The 24,154-nt window shown below is 37.0% G+C and overlaps 1 protein-coding gene across 9 annotated transcripts in view; it reads left to right on the plus strand.

Annotated features, from left to right (window-relative positions):
• Nucleotides 1-24,154, plus strand: part of FAM133B (family with sequence similarity 133 member B) — a 30,360-nt gene that overhangs the window by 898 nt on the left and 5,308 nt on the right. For 3 of the 9 annotated variants that reach the window (XM_065542353.2, XM_005550231.5, XM_045388786.3), the window contains exons 2-9: nucleotides 8,313-8,410; nucleotides 10,562-10,640; nucleotides 11,569-11,643; nucleotides 11,780-11,812; nucleotides 12,243-12,305; nucleotides 12,758-12,850; nucleotides 14,124-14,174; nucleotides 20,340-20,432. In XM_065542353.2, the coding sequence (XP_065398425.1) occupies nucleotides 8,313-8,410; nucleotides 10,562-10,640; nucleotides 11,569-11,643; nucleotides 11,780-11,812; nucleotides 12,243-12,305; nucleotides 12,758-12,850; nucleotides 14,124-14,174; nucleotides 20,340-20,432 (585 nt within the window). Of the gene's footprint in view, nucleotides 1-8,312; nucleotides 8,411-10,561; nucleotides 10,641-11,568; nucleotides 11,644-11,779; nucleotides 11,813-12,242; nucleotides 12,306-12,757; nucleotides 12,851-14,123; nucleotides 14,175-18,851; nucleotides 18,969-20,339; nucleotides 20,433-24,154 lie in introns of all 9 variants that reach the window. The other 6 variants (XR_012432669.1, XR_012432668.1, XR_012432672.1 and 3 more) reach the window with 4 other exon arrangements.

The raw sequence follows: 24,154 nt of genomic DNA on the forward strand, positions 1-24,154 counted from the left end.
CTGTGCCTTAGTTTATTAAAGGGGATCATTATTATCTACAACCTTACAGAATAATTGAAACCACAAAAGGCAAGATGTGTGAGCTAGTACTGAGCATGAAAATTATTACTCTAGTAAATGAGATAAAAGAGATACATAAATAATTTATAGCAGAAAGAGTAGGAAGTGGTCCTTGACAGATATTAGAAATTCTAAAGGCATTCAGAAGAAAAGGTGCTTTTGAGAAGCGGAGATGGGAGGAAAGCATTCTAGATCGCTGGGGCGGGGGAGCTGAAAAACTCAGGTTATGAATCAGATTGAATGGGTAGTAAACATAATGAAATAGCAATAAGCTTAGGTTGCAGCCTGACAGTTACTGGGCTTGCCTGTGACAGAGTTTTAGCCAGAGTAGCAAAATGAGGGAAATGCACGTAAAACGAATGTGCTACGTTTCTTGAACTCGCTTTTTTATTCAACAATTATTTGCAAACTGTGTGTGTCTCGCGCCGAATCATTACATTTATGAAATGATGACACTTGCCATCAGTATTTGCCAGTTCTTGCACGGCTTTTATAAAGAAAAACCTGAGACTGGGTAATTTATAAAGAAAAGGGTTTAATTGGCTCACACAGTTCTATGGGCTGTACAGAAAGCTTAAGGGCATCTGCTTCTGGGGAGGCCTCAGGGAGCTGTTACTCATGGTGGAAGGCAAAGCAGGGACAGGCGTCTTACATGGCAGGAGCAGGACCAAGAGAGGGACGGACGGGGAGAGGTGCTACAGTTTTAAACAACCTCATCTCTTGAAAACTCTTATCTCTATACAGTGCAGGGGAGAGGGGGATGCTAAACCATTCATGAGACCTCCGCCCCCCTGATCCAGTGACCTCCCACTAGGCCCCACCTCCAGCATTGGGGATTACAATTCGACATGAGATTTGGGCGGGGACACAGATCCAAACCGTTTCACCATCTTAAAAGCTTTGTAGTTCTGTATAGTCTTTATAATGGAAAACGTCTAGGAACCACTGTGGTAGTGAATCTTGATTACAAGATAGCGGGATGTTCTTTCTCCTGGCTGCAGGTGAGACTTGGTTGTGGTATCTTGATTGTTATGGCGTTGAAGTGATGTAGCATAACACCATTTCAGCATAGGAGCATCCTTAGGTGTTTGAATATTTAGGCTCTTTTAATACCCTTGGGCCTTGAATGTTTAGAGATCACCTGACCTTGGATGCAGTTTCATATACAGACCTAAAATGTTTCATATTACTGAAGAAACGTTTTGGTTTAAACATCCCTTTAAAGCATTTGAAAAACTTACCAAATTAGCTTCATTTACTAGAACATTTTGATAGCTCTGGGCTCTACTTACTGTTGGTATGCAGCCATGGCACAGAGTATTCTGGTAACATTTTGTATGCACTTCAAAGATTGGGATTAAGAACAAGAAATTAAGAGGTAGAAGACATAGATTGTCTAATTCAGTCTCCTCATTGCATAGAGGAGGGGTAAGACTGTTTAAACTGGGACCAAAACTTCAGTCATCTGACACTCAGTTCTGTACGTCTTAACTCTTTTCTTTTTAAGACTTTGTTTTTGTTTTGTTTTTTTAAGCAGTTTTAGTTTTACAGCAATATTGAGAGGAAGGTACAAAGATAACCCGTTTACCTCCTGGCCCCACTCATGCATAGCCTCCCCATTATGAACATCCTTCACCGGAGTGTACATTTGTTACAATTGATGAACTTATGTTGACATGTTACTATCATCCAGTCAGTAGTTTATATTAGTGCTGACTCAGTATTCATTCTCTATGGGCTTGGACGAATTTATTTATTTATTTATTTATTTATTTATTTATTTATTTATTTATTTTGAGACAGGGTCTCACTCTGTTGCCCAAGCTGGAGTGCAGTGTCGCCATCATGGGTCATTGCAGCTTCAACTTCCCAGGCTCAAGAGATACTCTTACGTAAGCCTCCCGAGTAGCTAGGACCACAGGTGCATGCCACCACACCTGGCTAATTTTTTGTCATTTTTTTGTAGAGATGGGGTTTCACCAGGCTGCCCAGGCTGGTCTCGAATTCCTGGCCTCAAGCAATCCTCCCGTCTCGGCCTCCAAAAGTGCTCGGATTACAGGAGTGCCACCACACGTGGCCAACAAATTTATAATGACATGCGTTCGCCAATATAGTATCATAAAGAGTAAAAATCCTCTGTTCTGCCTAGCCATTCCTCTATCACCCCTGCCTCCAAATGTGGCAACCACTGATCTTTTTACTGACTCCATAGTTTTGCCATAACACTTGATTTGGAGCAACAAAATGAATATTTGCCTCTGAAAATATTGGCATTTTTTGAGATTGTCTCAAAAACAGTTCCTGTTCTTTTTTGCATTGATGATACAATCATAGTTTTAAAGATGATAGGATTGCTTTCCAAAAAAAAAACCCCAGTGAATTTCAGGTTGAACAGTTTTTTACATTTTTATTTTTAGAGCAGTTTTAGGTTCATAGCAAAATTGAACAGAAAGTACAGAGGGTTCCCATATACCTCCACACTTGTGCAGCTCCACCATTATCAACATTCACCAGCACCAGCAGGGGGGTACATTTGTTACATTTGATGAACCTACATTGACGCATCATCATCACCCCGAGACAGTAGTTTACATTAGGGTTCACTCTTGGTGTACATTCTTGAACAGTTTTTATCACTGAATGTTTTAATTCAGGACTTGTAATGGGCTCTTAAGTTCCTGATGGCCACCTTTTGTGCCTGTTGTTTTCCAAAGTGTTCTTCATGTTCTTTTCTGCTACTTTGAGCCCTCTAAAATAGATGTATCCTCTAGATAAAAATAGGTGATCAAATTGACAAATGAAATTCTGCACATTGTGTCTTTAGCCAGTTTTGCTGCGTTGCTCTTTTTGTACCTGCCCACATACATATCCCCTTGAGACCAATTTGCCATCCTGAGTTTCAGAAACAAATCATTTTCTGTTATCTAAACTCATGCAGCAGTTTGAAGCCACAGACAATTCTAGTTACATATGGATGTGAATGTTTGATTTACAAGGTCACAGTATTTATGATTAAGTGATAGTGAAATGTTTCAAGAAATTGCACAATCTCTGTATTTTAGTGAATGCTTTACCATGTCACCCACTTAATGTTAGGAGCATTATTTTTCACACTGATACAAAAATGAAAACTCTTGTACCTTTGTAAAAATAGTTACTTTTCTTGTTTTAAAAGCTTTCTGTTGTGCATAGTTTTAAAGAAAAGTATTGTTGCTTAATGAATAAGAGCAGACTATCAAGTGTTTTGCATGGAGCCTAGTACATAAGATGCACTTTAAAAAATATTGCTATTATAATTGAAATAAATAATGGAGATATTTGGAGTGTATTTAAGCAGACTGAGATAGTGTTTGGTCAAAAGCTTAAAAGTAAGCCTTATTCAGCAGTAGTTCATGTAAGTGTACCTGTAGTCCTAGCATGTGAATATATTACTTTACTATTATTTTCCTCTGAAAAGTAGGAATAGGTTGGTATGTACTTTATAAAAGCAGTTTGATAGTACACAGTAAGACAGTAAAAATATTAATGTACTTTAAAGATACGTGCTAGATAACTTGAAGACTGTAAAACATGGTAAATGTTATGATTTTTTTTTCATTAGAATGAAAAATTGCCAGTGCATTTTTTTTCATTAGAATGAAAAATTGCCAGTGCATTATCTGTGAATTTTTATATAAGTACAGTTCAGTTCTCTGAGTCGGAATGGCAGTATTGTGGTTGGATTTTTGTCATTTTGTTTACCTTTATTATTACCATAATAATGTTTATGCAGTTACCTTTTTTGTTTTATAAAGGTAATCATTATTTAAAATTTTTTTCTCCAGTATGAATGAATATGGATGTTTTCCTTTATATTTTGGTGCACGTGCAGCCTAATTTTTAAATTTTTAGTTATTTATTAAAATAATTCTTTTATTTTGGCAACTTGCCTTTGCTTTTCACTTGAGAAATCTTAAATATCTTATCAGGAACTATGGATCTACTTCATTCATTTTAGCAGCTACATAATATTTCATAGGGAGCATACTTTAATATATTTAGCGAATCCCAGTTTGATAGCTATTTGGGTGTTTTCAGTGTTTGCTGTTTTAGTAATTTAGACCTGAATATCCTTGATATGTATATATTTGCACTCTTTAGAAATGAACAGTTTTTACAATTCTAACCTAAAATATTTTGCCATTAGGTACTGCCAAAATTATGACATGATACCAAGGAAATTAGAATGTGATCAATATTGTTAAAAACAAAAACCTGAAACCAGTTAAATTTAACAAAGGTCATTTGAGCAAGAAAAAGATTCTAGAACTGGAGGAAGATGTTCTACATCCTGGTGACCTATATTTGCAACAGGAAATGACATACAGAGATTCCCTGATTGGTGCAGTTCTGAGTTTGCCTTATTTGGGCATAATTTGGCAACCTTCTATTTGGGATTGGTTGAGGGTTGGGCTCCTGTGATTGGCTGAGACTCAGTTGATTGGTTAAGAGGGCATACTCTTAGATTAGGCTAGAACTTATTTGTACATCACGCCAGGTTGCACTTCACCATATACAGAGGGTTTTTGCTTTGTTTTGTTTTTTCAGTAGAGACAAGGTTGGTCTCTCCTGAGCTCAAGCTCCTCCCACCTCACCCTCCCAAAGTGCTAGATTACAGGTGTGAGCCAGTGCACCTGGCCTTTTGGGCCACATTTTCTTACCCAAGTAGGAGGACACTTTGAGCCGAACTTAACTGTGTTGAACAGTACAAATAATACTCCTGTTTTACAAACAGTGAACTAAGCTGCACATGGTACTTGCCTTCATTGTCTTCATTGCTGCCTTCATAGGTTGTCATACTTCCACACCAACTAATCGAAATGCTTAGCAAAAGCAGTTGAATGAAATCTTTGAGGGTATAACATTTTATACAAAAAAAATAATAACAATATGCCTCTGTCTTTAACATTGCATTTGATATCCACATCTTGCCCTGATTCTGTAAACATTCATGACATTAGGGGCTCTAGCATTTGTTCCTGCTTATAGAAAAGTATGTCAAAGATTTGTCTTTTTCATTCCAAGTAATTAGGCTGTGTCAGTTGAATGGTAAGGGTTCTCAGTATGTGTTGTTTATGCTGGTTTTATATTGTTTACTCTGACAGAGAAATCTGGAAGTATGTAACTTTTATCTGTTATAAAGGTGGGAAAGAAATGATGGTCATTTTCATAGATTTTGTTAAATGCAACAAATATATTGTTTCCTTTCACTTATTTTGGATTATTACAAGGTATAATACCTTCAGCCAACCTTTAGGATAGTCATTTTCAATCAAAAATCTTTTTATTTAAAAAGTAGGTGAGTTTCATAAATGTCTGTTGACTGGGCATGGTGGCTCACACCTGTTGTCCTAGCTACTCAGGAGGCCGAGGTAGGGGGATTTTTCGAAGCTGCAGTGAGCTATGATCACACCACTCACCACTGTACTCCAGCCTGGGCAAAAGAACAAGACCCTGTCTTTCTTTCTTTCTTTCTTTCTTTCTTTTTTTTTTTTTTTTTGAGAGAGAGTTTCGCTCTTTCGTCCAGGCTAGAGTGAAGTGGCACAGTCTCAACTCAGTGCAACCTCTACCTCCTGGGTTCCAGTGATTTTCCTGCCTCAGCCTCCTGAGTAGCCAAGATTATAGGCAGCTGCCACCACACTTGGCTAATTTTTGTGTTTTTAGTAGAGATAGGGTTTCGCCACGTTGGCCAGGCTGGTCTCAAACTCCTGACTTCAGGTGATACACCCGCCCCGGCCTCCCAAAGTGCTAGGATTACAGGTGTGAGCCACCGCGCCTGGCCGACCCTGTCTTTTAAAAAAAATGATAATAGTAATAAATAAAATTTTTATTGACTTAAATTTGGAAAAACTAAATATAAGAGGTAGAGAATGAATTAAAGACCAGACTGTATATCAGTAGTTTTAACAAAACATCGCTTTGCTAGACACTGTCAATAACAAAGAAACCTTTTGCTTTGTTTTGCCTCAATATATTTTTGAAAAAAATCTCTAAAATATTTTTCTGCTGTAGTAAGTGTAGTAGACAGCATGATTTAAATTTTTGCAGATGTTTTAATTGAGCTAAAATGTGTATAACAAAATTTACCATTTTAACTGTTTCTAAGTGTATAGTTTAGTGACATTCAGTACATTCATACTGTTGTGCAACCATCATCACTATCCATTTTCATCATCCCAAACAAGAATCTCTGTATCCATTAAACAGTAAACTCCCAAATTCCTCTTCTCCCCAGACCCTGGTTAACCTCCATTCTACTTTCTTTTCTAGGTATCAAATATAAATGGAATCATGTATTTGTTCCTTTGTGTTTTTCTTGTTTTATTTCATTTAGCATATTTTCAAGGCTGATCCAGGTTGTTTATAGTATGTGTCAGAATTGCATTCTTTTTTAAGGCTGAATAATATTCCATTGTATGTATATACCACAGTTTTGTTTATCCATTTGTCCATGGATGGACATTTGCATCGTTTCCACATTTCAGGTTTTGTGAATCCTGCCGTTGTGAGCATTTGTGTACAAGTATCTGTTTAGTCCCTTCTTTGAATTCTTTTGGGTGTATACCTAGAAGTGTTATATAGGATCATGTGGTAGTTCTATGTTTAACTTTTTGAGGAACCACTAAACTGTCTTCCACAGTGGCCACACCGTTTTACATTCCCACCAGCAATGTGAAAGGGTTCCAGTTTCTCTGCATCCTTGCTAACCCTTGCAATTTTCTGTTTGATAGTAGCCATCCTAATGGGTATAGAATGGCATCTCTTTGTGGTTTCAATTTACATTTTCCTAATGACTAGTGATACTGAACATTTTTTATGTGTTTATTGGCCATTTACTGTATACCTTCTTTAGAGAAATACCTATTCAAGGCCGGGCGCGGTGGCTCAAGCCTGTAATCCTAGCACTTTGGGAGGCCGAGACGGGCGGATCACGAGGTCAGGAGATCGAGACCATCCTGGCTAACACGGTGAAACCCCGTCTCTACTAAAAATACAAGAAAATTAGCCGGGCGAGGTGGCAGGCGCCTGTAGTCCCAGCTACTCGGGAGGCTGAGGCAGGAGAATGGCGTGAACCCCGGGGGGCGGAGCTTGCAGTGAGCCGAGATCGCACCACTGCACTCCAGCCTGGGGCACAGAGCAAGACTCCGTCTCAAAAAAAAAAAAAAAAAGAGAAATACCTATTCAAGTCTTCTGCCCATTTTTTAATTACTCTGGGTTTTTTTTGTTGTTGTTAAGTTGTAAGAGCTTGTTTTACATTCTGGATATTAATCTCTTACTAGATTTATGATTTACAAATATTTTCTCTCATTCTGTGAATTGTCTTTTCACTCTTACCAGTGTCCTTTGATGCACAAACTTTTACATTTTGATGTTCTGTTTATTTTTTTGTTGCCTGTATATAATTTTTGATGTTAACTATTTGTGAATAAAATTGTCATCAGCATGACGTAGTAGTTCCTGGGAGACAAAATGTAGTTGAATAAACAATGAATTTAGAGTTCGATCTTATTTAACTTCTTTGGAATTGAATTGAATTTATTTTATTTTATTTTATTTTATTTTTATTTTTTATTTTGAGAGGGAGTCTCGCTGTGTCACCCAGGCTGGAGTGCAGTGGCACAATCTCAGCTCACCGCAACCTCCACCTCCTGGGTTCAAGTGATTCTCCTGTCTCAGCCTCCTGAGTAGCTAGGATTACAGGCATGAGCCACCACACCTAATTTTTGTATTTTTAGTAGAGACAGGGTGTCACCATGTCAGCCAGGCTGGTCTTGAACTCCTGACCTCAGGTGTTCCACCTGCCTCAGCCTCCCAAAGTGCTGGGATTACAGGCATGAGCCATTGCACCCAGTCCGGAATTGAGTTTCTTAATTTTCTAGTGAACATATTGGTATCACCCTCACAGGATTACTGGGCTTTAGGAGAAAGAGCTGTAAAGCCATCAGTAGGTCAGAGGTATCTATTATTTCATCAAATCTCTTGTAAAACACACACACACACATTTTCTCCCAAACTTTAATATTATCTCTCAAACTTTTAAGGCTTAAAAGAGGGTTAAATTAATTTCTTTAGAATGAAAAGTTGGTTAGTCGGATTGCATATACTTAGCTGGATATAGTATGTATTTATAGTAAAGATTATTTGATGAGTAAGTGAACTTTTGCATGTTTAATGGTTGCTTTAATGGAATTAATTGTTGTTCTTTCCCCAAGGCCTATATGAACCCAATAGCAATGGCGAGATCAAGAGGTCCAGTCCAGTCTTCAGGGCCAACAATACAAGATTATCTGAATCGACCAAGGCCTACCTGGTATTTGTGAAACACTTTACCTATTTATAAGCTTTTTATCAACTTTTTAAAGTTTATTCTTAAGACTTTAATTGATTTTATTGATTGCCAAGCAATTACCAGATGAATAATTTTTTTTAAGTAGCATTTGATATATGCTTTCTTTTGAATGTGTGAAACACATGCATGTACAATTACAAAGCAAACATTTGAGAACCCACTACCTAGTATGGCCAAAGCACTGCCAGGTAGCTTTTTCATACCAGTCTCTTCACTGTCCCATAAAAGATCTTAACCTTGCAGTGGTCAAAGCTATTTAGTGAGTTTAAGTAGTCTTGTCCTTTACTGAGGTGTAACCAGGTATCAGGAAGAATAATATTCAGCTTTGTTTCTAGTTTTATCTGCCAACTTTTCAATGAATTAGAAAAACTTACTGATTTTTTTAAATAAAGCATCAGAGTATGGGCTGTATTATTCTTTAGTATGTCTTCCTTATTAATACCATACTCCTGAGACAACATGTGACACAGGCTTTAGAGCTGTTAACTTCAGAATCCCAAGTGCGCCTAAAAACTGGGCAACTGGTTGAAAAGTATGCTTATGTATAATAGGGAATCCTTCCTTTCAGTTAAATAGGAAGTAAGGATTGTTTACCAGTGGGTGTGAGTGCCATTGTTAACCACTGCAGCATACCAGAAAATGCATTATCCCAAAACAAAGTATGTTTTAATGGGGAGAGGGAATGAATTTTTCAAGGGGAAATGTCCAAGTAAATATATTACATGTGTATCACAGATCATCAAGACAGCCCTCAGGTCGAGTAACTCATAGGGACTCACTGGAGTTTCAGCAGATAGTCGTACTCATGGTAAGATGTATTACTGTGAAAGGCTACCAAGCACAATCAGCAAAAGGAAAAGGCACTTGGAACAAAGTTTGTCTAAGTCCTGGAGCAGGCTTTGAAGGGTCCTCTCCTAGTGGGATCACATGAGAGGCACTTAATTCCCGTAGTAAGGAGTTGTGATAATACATATGAGATATTGGCAACCAATTGAAGCTTATTAGAGACTCAGTGCCCAGGGTTTTTATTGAGGCTGATCGGTCTCTGCCTGTCATGTACCAAAATTCCAGATTCCAGGGCTGGGCATGGTTGCTCATGCCTATAGTTTCAGCACTTTGGGAAGGCGAGGCAGGAGGATCGCTTGAGGCCAGGAGTTTGAGATTAGCCTGGGCAACATAGCAAGATGCTGTCTGTACAAAATATATATATATACACCATATATATATATATATATATACACACACATGTATTTTTTTTTTTTAATTGGCTGGATGTGGTAGTACATGCCTGTAGTCTTAGTTACTTGGGATATTGAGGCAGAAGGATTGCTTGAGGCCGGGAGTTGAAGATTACAGTGAACTATGATCACACCACTGCATTCTAGCCTGGGCGACAGAGCAAGGCCTTGTCTCTTTAAAAAAAAAAAAAAAAAAAAAAAGTCCAGATTCCCGGAAGGAAAACAGGTATTTAGCTTGAACTACATTGTTTGTACAGACGGTTTAGGCACAATGATCTGCTCTAACCAGAGAATAGCATGAATCCTCCAAATTCAGGTTCCCAGATGCGCCTCTAGGGCCAGTCTTTTAAGTACATCTTTCCAAGAATAAGCAATCAGGCGAGCTGTATTAACTCTTCTCTGCACAGCATGTTAGCTACCTTATTAAATGGGTCATATATAGAATACAGTAGTTCAGTCAGATAGATTTTAGGGCATCCTAACACTGAAAACTACCAGGTTTATGACTTTAGGTGGATTTCTTACCTTCTCCAAGCTTCGGTTTCTTTATCTGTAAAATGAGGATCCATACCTTTTCCCACAGGGTTGTTGTGAGGATTAAATGAAAATGTATTTTAAATAGTGCCTGTTGTAAATGCTTAGATGTTTGGTGTATTCTCTCTTATAATCCATATTTAGAAAAGGAGTGATTAGTGTTATCTGATAGGCTTTATTATGGTAACTTATTTTTATAGATGCGAACAAAGAAATACCAACATTGAATAGCGGTCTATTAGAATATTTAAAAGAGTTTATGAAATTTTTTTGTCTTATTTGTAAGCATTTATCTAATTTGAATTGCTTGAAATTTTATTTTTTCGTTCTGTTTTTTAAGGGAAGAAGTAAAAGAGCAACTAGAAAAGAAAAAGAAAGGCTCCAAGGCTTTGGCTGAATTTGAAGAAAAAATGAATGAGGTTTGTAAAAAGTACCTGTTAAAAAAAAGACTAATTTGGCCAGTTATGGTGGCTCACACCTATAATTCCAGCACTTTGGGAGGCCAAAACGGGAGGCCAGGAGTTCAAGACGAACCTGGGCAACAAAGTAAGACCGCCCCCACCTCACCGCCTTTTCTCCATTAAAAAAAAAAAAAAAAAATACCCTAAGTATTTGGGTGTAGCTCTCTCAGTTAAAGAGGTTCTGTATTTTAGAAGTGTTACTGTTATAGTGAATACAAGTTTATATTTATGTGGATGCTTTAAAAAATAGAGAATAATCATCTTGTAATATAAGTCATCTAAGACTTGGATAACTTGGATTCCAAGTTAGGGTTGAGCAGTCCTCCCACTTCAGCCTCCCGAGTAGCCGGGACCACAGTTGCAGGCCACTATGCCCAGCTAATTTTTTTTATTTTTAATAGAGACAAGGTCTCACTATGTTGCCCAGGCTGGTCTCCAACTTCTGAGCTCAAGCGATCTTCCCGCCTTAGCCTCCCAAAGTACTATGATTACAGGTGTGAGCCATTATACCCAGTCTGTTTGCTTGTTTTGATTACAAACATGTATATATAACGTATCAATCACAGTAGTGATTAATTCAACTTTTACAGACTAGACGGAGAATCTAGCCATCTTTGTTGAAAAGAGACCTCAGCTTCAGTAATAATACCTGCTCCTCAATAATACAGAACCCCTATCCCTTAATATGCTCTTTGAAAAGAGCTGGTAGAAGGTCCTTTGGTGATAGGGTCAAGGATTGGCACCTGTGTTTCTTTTACTGTAATTAGAAGCTGAGATGGGTGAGAGGTATTAGAGGATGGAGGGAAGGAAGCAGTGGCTGTCTCTGTATATTAGGTGTATTAGAAACGATAGATAGCCTCTGATCGTGTTTATAACCTTTTTGCAGAACTGGAAGAAAGAACTGGAAAAACACAGGGAGAAATTATTAAGTGGAAGTGAGAGCTCATCCAAAAAAAGACAGGTAACACCACTTTTAGTTTATCGCTATTCTTAATCTCATAGTTGGATTTTCATAATAATGCTGTATACTACTGTTAATAGATGCATTTGGAAACTCACATCAGCTTATTTAGACTTGTACTTTTGTTTCCATTTAGAGAAAGAAAAAAGAAAAGAAGAAATCTGGTAGGGTGAGCAAAAGTTTTCCATTTTTCTAAATGTTACAATTAAGAGCCAACAAAACAAGTAAGAATGATTTGTTTAACTTGTATGCTAAAGGTAACTTAAACTCTAGATGAGTCAAGGAACTTAGAGGTTCTTTGATTGTGAAGAGTGGTTTTGTTCTGTCACTGATACAAAAAAAGGTGCCAACCACCTTATAACCTAGTAAATTTTCTGTTGCTATTTAAAGAGAAAGATTGGTGACCATGGCCACATATGTTAAGTTGTTGAGCTTTTGTACAGGGAACAAGTGTGACATTTTATATTTTCATATTTATGACATGAATATGGCATCTGTTTCTCAGACACTAGATTGATTTCACTAAGTATTTGAGAGACTTTGTAAAAGAAAAAAATTCTCGCGTCTCACAAGCTTTAATTGTTTTGTGCTTGGTCAAGTATTCATCTTCTTCTTCATCAAGCTCTGATTCTTCCAGCAGTTCTTCTGATTCCGAAGATGAGGTAAGGTTTGCTTATAATGGTTCATGAAATAATATCTCTTAATTTCTTTAATGTCAAGTGGAAACCCATTGTGAAATATCTGTTAGAAATGTTGACTTCCAGGTTTTGATTTAATTATCCATAACTTAGAGGACTAACATGAATGAGCGGTAACTAGAAACTTAACTATTGGTATATAATATATTTTTTAGATTTTAAAATTTGTTTTGTTGACTTAAAACTATCAGTAGAAAAAAATTTAAAAAATCAAGTGCTATTTGACTAGATGCTAGGCATTACATGTGATTCAAATCACTTGATCTTTATAACAGGAAAGTGATGTATTAAGAAAAAAGTATAGAAACTGATCCTTTCATTAAATTTTGTTCACTGATAAAAGTTTTATATTAATAAATGTGTAAATTAGATTTTTGAGACAGAAAAGCAAATGTTTCTGAAAATATTTCATGTAGGATAAGAAACAAGGAAAACGGAGAAAGAAAAAGAAGAACCGTTCACATAAATCTTCTGAAAGCTCCATGTCAGAAACTGAATCAGACAGTAAGGTAAATTATTCAAATTATTAATATATTGGATACAAAGACATTTAATTTTTTCTTCCTACCTTAAGTTGCTCTCAATTTAAAAATACGATAGTCTGATATTTGTACTTTGATGTTCTATGCCGCTTAATTGATGTACTTGATAATATCTTGCATGTGACATTTAATAATTTTTCAAATGCTTTCATATATATATCTCCATGTCTCCACATTTCCATGGCCACTGACATTATTGTCCTTGTTTTCATAAAGCCAAGTTAGAGTCCAGATAAAAAGCATTGGCTTTAAATGATACAGCTGAATTAGAATTAAAAGTTGAATCTTTATCTTCTAAAATCTGGTCCAGTGTCCTTTCTACTATACCATACCTAAATTTATTCTGTACTAACCAGAATTATCAGACACACAGTTGGCTTTCAAACATAAAGGGTCAGAAAAAAGTTAAAAAGTTCTCAAAAAAAAGTGTTGCTTCCTGAGCCCTGTCTCCGGAGTCTGATACAGTATCTGATTACAGTTGGAAACCTACATCTGTAACAGATGGCTTGTGTGATTCTGATACCGGGGTGTGTATGGACCACAGTTTGACAAACACTATACTAGAGTCTCAGGAAACCAAAGCAGCTGTCTGCATTTATAACAGATAGCTGCTTGCCCCTGTGAGAGATCTTCTGGCAAAATACCTGGCATCTAGAAAGTACTCAGTAAATGTTGGTTTTCTCTTTGTCTTTTAAAGCAGAAGAGTCAGTCTCATGATAATGATGGCTAACATTTATTGAGTGCCTACTATGTGTTAGGCACAATTCTAAGCACTTAATTTATTAACTCATTTAATCTCAACAACTTTAGAAAGTAATTTGGTAATCTATGGACAAAGTGGATAAGGAAACCAGGCTCAGGAAGATTAATAGCTAGAACTCAAAGGATTCAAAAGAAGAAATTGTTGCCTTCTCAAGTTAGAGTACAACTCCAGTGCATGTGACCACCATAAGCACACAGTCTATGGCACGAAGTTCTATTTTAAAGTAAGCTCTGTGGGTATTACAGACAATACTTTAAGAGTAAATTTGGTATACAGCCAGATAAATAAAGAAGCCTGTTTGCTTACAAGCAAATGCATACATAACGTACATTTCTCTTAAATTTTCAGAATAATATTCTGGGATTGGAGTAGCCTTTTTTCAGTCATAGAGCAAATCACTTTTTGGGTATTTTTGTCCTTGTTCTATAATGCTGTGTCCTTAGCATTTAAAATTGATAACTACATTTCTTTGTTTAGGATAGTTTAAAAAAGAAAAAGAAGTCAAAAGATGGAACTGAGAAAGAAAAGGTAACTATACTCTTACATTGCCTTAAGATAGTCTGTCATATAATACTTAATTGACTTAAAGAAATAACAATAATGTGTACCTCTTTTTAATTTAAGACATGTATTTATTTCATTTTTGTAATATTTTATTTCAATTTAAAGCAATTTTTAATTTGGATTCATTATTGAAGCTAAAGGATCAAAAGAGTATTGTAGGCCGAGAATTTGAATTTGTATAGATTAATGGATTATCTCAGATTAAAAATACAAAATAATGCAGATGAGCAGATTAAACATTTCTTTTGATTTCTTTTTTTTTTTTTCTTTTGAGATGTAGTCTTGCTTTGTCACCCAGGCTGGAGTACAGTGGTGCCATCTCAGCTCACTGCAACCTCTACCTCCTGGGTTCAAGTGATTCCCCTGCCTCAGCCTCCCTGTAGTTGGGACTACAGGTGTGTGTCACCACGCCCAGCTAATTTTTGTATTTTTAGTAGAGACGGTTTTGCCATGTTGGCCAGGCTGCTCTCAAAACCCTGACCTCAGGTGATGCGCCTGCCTCGGCGTCTCTGCCCTCGGCCCATTTCCTTTGATTTCTTAAATCATTTTGAAGAAGGCCCTTCCAATTAAAGAACATTAATTTCTCTTTCAAATTGAATATACTATAGATAAATATTGAAAAATCTTCTTACTATTGTAAATAGATGTTTTACCCTCATTTATAACTTATCTGTATAGTTAAAGCAGAATTTATGCCCATCTTAATTTCTGGTTTACATTTTAAATTGTTATTCTGGTTATTAAAAATAAAGAAAAACCTAAAGAGGGCAATAATAAAACTATAGACCAGTGTCACTATTTTTTTACTCAGAATTTATATTTTTTTAATGATAGAAAATGAAACTGAAATTCAGTTTGAGTTTTATTTAATATACCATGGTACACAATGGTATATACCATATACAATGGTATATTATGTGCAGTTCACATAATATAACGTTGACATTTTAAAGCTAAAATTCATTATTAGTTAACATATTTACAGTGTTGTGCAACCACCATCTCACATTTCAAAACTTTCATCACTCCATAAAAACACTCCATATCCATTAAATAATCACCACCACTCCCTTATTCTCTGGTAACCTCTAATGGGCATTCTGACTATGGATTTGCCTGTTCTGGATTTATCATATAAAAGCAGTCATACAATATGCAACCGTTTGTGTCTTTCAGCTAGCATAGTATTTTCAAATTTCATCCAAGTTGTATCATGTATCAGTACTTTGGTTTTTTGTATGGCTAAATAATATTCCATTTGTGTGTGTGTGGCGGCACGGGGGGAGCTGATTTCTCTGTCCATTCATTTGTTGATGGACATTTGGTTTTGTTTCTACCTTTTGGCTATTATAATGATGCTATGGACATTTATAAACACAAGTTTTTGTATGGATGCATGTTTTCATTTCTCTTGGGTATATGCCTAGGAGTGGTTTACATAACAATTTGCAAATAAAAATTAATTTTAAATGTTTTTTAATTAATTTTAAAAATTAACCAGGCGTGATGTAGTCCTAGCTACTTGGGAGACTGAGCCCACAAGGTCATACCACTACACTTTATCCTGGGAGAGAGAGTGAGACCCTGCATCTAAATTTTATTTTTTTTTTTTTTTTTTTTTTTTTTTTTTTTTTTTTTTTTTTTTTTTTTTTGAGACGGAGTCTCGCTCTGTCGCCCAGGCTGGAGTGCAGTGGCCGGATCTCAGCTCACTGCAAGCTCCGCCTCCCGGGTTCGGGCCATTCTCCTGTCTCAGCCTCCTGAGTAGCTGGGACTACAGGCGCCCGCCACCTCGCCCGGCTAGTTTTTTGTATTTTTTAGTAGAGACGGGGTTTCACCGTGTTAGCCAGGATGGTCTCGATCTCCTGACCTAGTGATCCGCCCATCTCGGCCTCCCAAAGTGCTGGGATTACAGGCTTGAGCCACCGCGCCCGGCTAAATTTTAAAAAAATAAAATTTAATTTAAAAACACACTTAGAAAAGAAACTATAATGACCAATTCCAAGAATTCAAGGATAATTTATTAATATGATTTGCCATATTAACTGATCAAGGAAAGAAACCATATGATTATTTCAGGAGTTGCCGGAAGGACATGATGTAATTCAGCATTAATTCCTGATTTTCAGAACAATTATAAAATAAGTGGTTACCCTGTTTAAAAAACAAAAAACAAAAAAGTGTGTGTGAAATTAAATCTGGTAACGTAGAAACATGAAATATTAAAACAACTGCAATTTTTAAGTACTGAAAATATTAGATACAGAGTGATATACACACATATAATCAACAAATACTAATATATTTACCAGCTGGAATTAGTAAATGATTTATATTGGCTTCAGGTCTTGTTTTATGTAAAAAAAAAAAAAAAAGAAGAAAAAAGACTGGGCACAATGACTCATGCTTGTAATCCAAACACTTTGGGAGGCTGAGGCAGGAGGATCACTTAGTTTCTCCTGAGACTGAAGTGGGAGGATCACTTAAGCTGAGAAATTGGAGGTTACAATAAGTTGTGATCATGCCACTACACTCCTGCTTGGATGACAGAGTAAGACTCCTATCTCTTTTTAAAAAAAAAAAAAAAAGTCCCCAAACTATCATTTCTTCCTTTGAGGTAGCTGATCCTGAAACTAGTGCATGTCTTTCCCATCCACATTTATATACTTTTATTACATTAGTATGTGTTCATAAATAACAGAATATTGTGTGTGTGTTTTTTTTTGTTTTTTTGTTTTTTTAGTTATACCTATGGAATGGGAAGAATATTGTGTATTATCAAAATGGTATCATTGTGTTTCCTTCTGAAACTTGTTTCTTTTCATTCAGCGTTACTGTTGACATCTATCCTTATTGATACTTTCAAGTTTTGTGTTTTTTGTGGTTTTTTTTGCTTATGGTATTCTACTGATTAATCCACCACAAAGTATTTCTTCATTCTCCTTTTTATGGACATCTAGATTGTTTTAATTTTTCAGTAATGCAAACACTGCTGCTGTGGATATTTCTTACCCATTTCTTCTTTTACTGTTTTGTTTTGTTTTTTTTTTCCGAGACAGAGTTTCGCTCTGTCACCTAGGCTGGAGTACAGTGGTGCAATCTCAGCTCACTGCAACCTCTGCTTCCCGGGTTCAAGCGATTCTCCTGCCTCAGCCTCCTGAATAGCTGGGATTACAGGCATGTGCCACCACACCGGGCTACTTTTTTGTATTTTCAGTAGAGATGGGGTTTTACTATGTTAGTCAGGCTGATCTCGAACTCTTGATCTCGTGATCCGCCCACCTCAGCCTCCCAAAGTGCTGGGATTACAGGTGTGAGCCACTGCGCCCAGCCAGTTACTGTTAATTTTCTAAAGGATACTTTGGACTGTAATTTCTAAGTTCTAGGATATACATTTAACTTGTGAACATTTTGCTTGCCCAAGTGCTTGTTACTTTGCATTCTTGCTAGTGTGTAAAAATACCCTTGTTTCACATACTTGTCAACCCAGGGAGATGTCGTTATTGCAAATTTAATGTATACAAATGGTGGAGCTTCTTAACTTGTTTATTAGCCATTCATATTTCATTTTCTTTGCATTGCTTTTCATAGTCTTTGCCCATTTTTCTGTTGGAAAGAAACAACATTTTCTGGTTCATGGCATCTCTTTACATGGTTTTTATGTCTATTATAATTATATGAAGTCTTTAATTTTAAGTCACATAATCATTGTTTTAGCCCCTTTATTATTTAAAATTGTTCTGAAAGTGCTGATAATAAAATACTCAATTAGAAAATACAGTGGAAGAAAATATCCCATTTATAGTAGTAACCAAAAAACTATAGGAAAATTTTAAAGAAGTAAGCAGTACTTATTTGAAGAAAACTATACAAGTCTATTCAGAGACATATATGAAGATTGAATAAATGGAGAGTCATAACATGTTCCTGGGTATAACTTGCCATACTGGATATTAACACATTATAAGAATGTTTTAATTAACATAGTACGGTACTAGTACAGGAATAGACAAAACAGTGGGACAGTGTAGAGTCCAGGTCAAAATTCGAGAATTTGTGGAATGTGGTAATATGATAAAGATGGCATTTCTTGGAACAAAATGACTAATCATTTGGAAAATATAAAGCTGGCCACTACATAAAGCCAAATCCCAGACAGCCCAGAGATTTAAATGTATGAAAACGCAACTAGAGAAAGGGTGAATATTACAATACTGGAGTGAGGAAGGCTTATGCCTCAAAACTCAGAAGGTTTTGACCATATATTTCAAATTCTGAATGGCAAAAACTGATTGCAAAAATTAAACTGTGAACAAAGTTTAAATACCATGAACAGACTAAGAAAAACTTCTAAGAATATATAACACAAAAAATTAATGCTCTTTAATAAGGAAAAAAGAATACCACACATACACAGACAAAGAAAACACAAACTGTATTCTCTGATACGATTGATAAAGAGCCTGAGAGGGAGGCTTCTTGGTAAAGTGTGATTCATAAATGGGTGACAGACAAATTTTGGACACGGTGGGAGAAAAAGATTATCGTTTGTGTGAAGGCTATGTTGGTCTTTGATTTAGTCGTCATTATTAAAGAGTTTGCACTCATGTACACTTCATTCTATTTCAACTTTGTTTTTAATAGCAAAGAGTCCATATTCCTGCCCTCCAGAAGGAGATGGGTTAAGTAAATTTGGCATTTTCGTGAATGTTAAATGCAGCCATAAATGATGTTGTAGTTGGCATGGAAAGATATTATTGGGTGAGAAGAGCATGTTCCAAACAGCAAGTATTCATGTAATATTGTAAACATACACGTAGAAAGATGTTTCCAAAAATCTTAATAGTGTTTAATCTCTGGTAGTGGGATTTGAGTCCATTTTCTTACAATTAACATTTAACATTTCAGCCAAAATAACAATGCTGTTTGCAGAAACGAAAGGAAGTCTCCTATAATCTAGGCCATAGAGAGATCATCACTGTTAGTTTATTTCTGCATTTTTGTCTTCAAAATTAGACTCATGCTATATAAAAAATTTTATATCCTGAATTTTTTTATGTAAGATTAGGTGGTGAACACTTTTTCCGTTGTGTAGTTTTGTTTTTGTTATGAACTACTTCAGATATACAGAACAGTGCTATGAAAAATAATAAAATGATAACCAGCATATCCACTATGCAACTAATAAATCTTAACATTTTGTTATACTTGCTTTGGGTGTTGTCATAATTTTTTATTTCTTCAAATACATATTTAAGCCCCTAAGTACTACTCCCAATCTCAGTGCCCTCTCTTTCTCCAGAGTTACTCACTTTTTCAACATTAAAAATACTAAGAGTTTAAGATTTTTTTGGCCGGGTGCAGTGGCTCATGTCTGTAATCCCAGCACTTTGGGAGGCCAAGGTAGGTGGATCACGAGATCAGGAGATCGAGACCATCCTGGCTAACACGGTGAAACCCCGTCTCTACTAAAAATACAAAAAACATTAGCCGGGCGTGGTGGCAGGCCCCTGTGGTCCCAGCTACTTGGGAGGCTGAGGCAGGAGAATGGCGTGAACCTGGGAGGCGGAGCTTGCAGTGAGCCGAGATCACACCACTGCACTCCAGCCTGGGTGACAGAGCAGGACTCTGTCTCAAAAAAAAAAAAAAAAAAAAAAAAAAAATTTTTTAAACACATATTTACATTTAACACTTTAAATGCACTAAAGGAATTACTATGTAGAGATTCTTTTAGATCATTGCAAATAATTACCCATTTATTTTCTTTTCTGCAGTACTAGGCCTATCTAATCCAATCCTGCATAGAAACAAAAGAATTAAAATGCAAAGGAACCAAATCTTACATCATCTGCATGGTTTCATATGACTGTCTAAAAGTCTATTCTGTATAATTTAAGAAAATAAGGTGGATATTACATCTAAATGGATATGTAGTTACTTCTTTTCAATTTATTTAATATTGCTTTAGTGGAATTAAAGACAAATCCTCATAAATGTTACAATTTTTAGACATTCTAAAATAAAAATGGGTAATTGTAATAATTAGAAGAATTAAATAGAACTTAGAAACATAAAATGTATGTGACAGAGTGTATCTTTTTGAGTCAAGATAAATGTATTTATTTTTCATAGGATATTAAAGGACTCAGTAAAAAGAGAAAGATGTATTCTGAAGATAAACCTTTATCATCTGAGTCCTTGTCAGAATCAGAGTATATTGAGGAGGTAAGTATATGATCAAATCCATTTTCTCTATTTCAAAATGTTTAGTAATTGATTTAATATGACTTAGTAAAAAGAAATACTTCATATTTAATTTATTCACCTTTCTAGTATGAAAAAAAGAAAGTTATTTCATTTCAGAATGAGTTTTGCTTTTTTCCAGAAGATAATTATCTATTATTTTTTGTAATTAACCATATTTCCACATACCTTTCCGATCTCAGATATTTTTAGTCTTCTAATATTTTCTTTTTATTGTGCTACCATTCTTATTACATGAAAGAAACTGTGTAACATACAACATGTTGAAACCCAACATTCTCTTACATTGTTAAAATAGAATATTACATATACTATCTCAGTTTAGTTGATACTATTTAGTTGTGTTTTGAGCTACTTTTCGGGGCATAGAAAGGTGATTAAGTGGAGAAGAAATGTTGGCAGGAAACATATATTACTTAGTTGTGAGAACTAAATGAGATGATAAATTACAAAAGGCATTGCATCATACCTGAGACAGAGTAAATGGTGGCTAAAGGTTGCATAATTCTTGGTGTTACACTAAAATCTAAGCCAAGTTTGCCCTAGAATCACTTATCTTTAAAACTGTAGCTTTCTTTGGCGATCAACATGTTTAATCCGCCAATGGTATAATCTAAAAGAGTTGAGGATCTTACCCTTGCTTACAAGGGGTGGTAGCAGATTGCAACAAGAGCTGGTTTTTGTGATTCCTTAGTTGTTTCCGTATTAGCCTCCTCCTGTATCAGTCCTGCCCAGCTCTGTCTGTCTACTGTATTCCTCATCTCCCCATTCCCTAAGTCTTGCATTCTTGTTTGTTTGTGCCTCTCTCCTTTCTGATTTCATTGTTCTTTGTCTGCAACAGTGGCGCTTGGTCCTGTAAGATCTGTTGCCCCCATTTTATAGCAGTGTCTTGTAATTGCTCCTGAAATGAAAGCTAACGCTGAGGCAAGAAGGTTGCTTGAGCCCTGGAGTTTGAGGCTGCAGTACACTCTGATCCCACCTGTGAATAGCCACTGCACTCTAGCCCAGGCGACATAGCAAGACCCCATCTCTAAAAAAATAATAATGATAATAATGTGTAATTTTATGAAATTGTATTTCAGTGTAAATGCTAGAATGCCATAACACCAGGCCAGGCACAGTGGCTCGTGCTTATAATCCCAGCACTTTGGGAGGCTGAGGCGGGTGGATCACCTGAGTTCAGGAGTTCCAGACCAGCTTGGCCAGCATGGTGAAACACCATCTCGGCCGGGCGCGGTGGCTCAAGCCTGTAATCCCAGCACTTTGGGAGGCCGAGACGGGCGGATCACGAGGTCAGGAGTTCGAGACCATCCTGGCTAACACGGTGAAACCCCGTCTCTACTAAAAAATACAAAAAAAAACTAGCCGGGCGAGGTGGTGGGCGCCTGTAGTCCCGGCTACTCGGGAGGCTGAGGCCGGAGAATGGCGTAAAAACCCGGGAGGCGGAGCTTGCAGTGAGCTGAGATCCGGCCACTGCACTCCACCCTGGGCGACATAGCGAGACTCCGTCTCAAAAAAAAAAAAAAAAAAAAAAAAAAAATTAACCAGGTGTGGTGCTTGTAATCCCAGCTACTCAGGAGGCTGAGGTGGGAGAATCACTTGAACCTGGGAGGCGGAGGTTGCAGTGAGCCAAGATCACACTATCACACTCCAGCCTGGGCAACAAGAGTGAAACTCCATCTTAATCAATCGATCAATGCAATAACACCAGAAGACATAGAATCTTAAGAAAAAAACAAAATGCAGGCTCTAGCAGGTGTATTACATATGCCCTTCAAAAACCATATGGTGGCATTATCTTAAAATGTATCTTAAAATCCTGGGTGCAGTGGCTCAGCCTCTTGTGGCACCTGTAATCTCAGCAATTTGGGAGGCTGTGGCAGGAGAATCAGTTCAGACCAGGAGTTCACGACCAGCTTGGGCAACATAACGAGACCCTGTCTCTTTAAAAAAAAATTTTTTTTTTTTTTTAAATTTAGTTTCTGGGCCGGGTGTGGTGGCTCACGCCTGTATCCCAGCACTTCAGGAGGTAAAGGCAGTTGGATCACCTGAGGTCAGGAGTTAAAGAGCAGCCTGGCCAACATGGCAAAACCCTGTCTCTACTAAAAATACAAAAATTAGCCAGACACGGTGGCACAGGCCCGTAATCCCAGCTACTCAGGAGACTGAGGCAGGAGAATCGCTTGAACCAGGAAGGCGGAGGCTGCAGTGAGCCGAGATCGCACCACTGCACTCCATCCTGGGCAACAGAGCGAGACTTTGTCCAAAAAAAAAAATTAGTTTCTGTGTTGTAAACAGGTTCATCATGTGAATGTTTAGCAGGCTATTCAAAAGCTGTGGAGGATGTACAGGGCTCTTCAGGACATGGCGTGACAGCATCCCTCATCTCTGCCTGGCTAAATATAGATGCAGTACATCTGTCACCCTTAGTCATTGTAATAACAAGAATAACAATAAAAATATTGTTTCCTAGGTGCTCGGTAAAAAGAGCTAGTGAGTTAGTGATCTCTGTTGTGAGCTTGTGATCTCTAATGCTTATGTGTTGTATTTTTTTTAGTCCTTATGCTTTCTTTTATTGTTGATTGCATTTTAATGTATTTGTGATGTATTTAATATTGTAGTCACTCAGCAGCGAAACCATACAATTCAACATTAGGCAAATTTATAAATATTGTTTTATATGTAATGTATTAGTATTGTATTATGTTTGTCTGCTACATGGTAGCAAGTTTAATACGAAATATCTTACATTTGGGCTTAACATGTAATATGAAAGCTTATGAAAGCTTTGACAACTTTCAGTTTATTTATTTTTATTTTTTTAGAGGTAGGTTCTTGCTCTGTCGCCCAGGCTGGAGTGCAACAGTACAGTCATAGATCACTGCAGCCTGGAACTCCTGGGCTCAAGTGATTTTCCACCTCACCCTCCCAAGTAGCTAGGACTACAGTCACATGCCACCATACCCCACTAATTTTTAGCAAAAATTTTTTTGTAGAGGTGGAGTCTTAACTAGGTTACCGAGGCTGGTCTTGAACTCCTGGCCTCAAGCAATTCTCCCACCTTGGCCTGTCAAAGCGCTGGGATCACAGGCACGAACCACTGCTCCCTGCCTCAGTTTAGTTTAAATCCAGTGTACCACACTCAAAAAGATTGAAATAAAATATAAATGGGATGATAATTCTTTCTTAGAATTTTAAGCTGTTGGCTTATACTAACTACACTGAATATAGAGCTACCATTTGTTGAGCACCATAGAGTGAGAGATATACCTGCTGTATTTTAGGCACTTCCCCTTGAGGGTGGATATTATCTCCATTTTACAGATGTTGAGAGTAAGATAGGATTCAGACATTAATCTGTCTCATTACAGAGCTGATTTTTTTTTGCCTGTTTTGAGACAAGGTCTCACTCTGTCACCCAGGCTGGAGTGCAGTGGCGCAAACAGGGCTCACTGCAGCCTCAACCTCCTGGGCTCAAGTGATCCTCCCACCTCACCCTTCCAAGTAGCTGGGACTACAGGCACATGCCACTGTGCCCGGCTATTTTTTTTTTTCCCCTTGGTAGAGATGAGGTACTCTCACTATGTTGCTCAGGCTAGCCTTGAACTCCTGGGTTCAAGCAAGCCTCCTGCCTTGGCCTCCCAAAGTGCTGAGATTATATGTTTTTTATTGAAACCTCGTTG

Source organism: Macaca fascicularis, chromosome 3 (assembly GCF_037993035.2).
Source record: "Macaca fascicularis isolate 582-1 chromosome 3, T2T-MFA8v1.1".
NCBI lineage: Eukaryota > Metazoa > Chordata > Mammalia > Primates > Cercopithecidae > Macaca > Macaca fascicularis.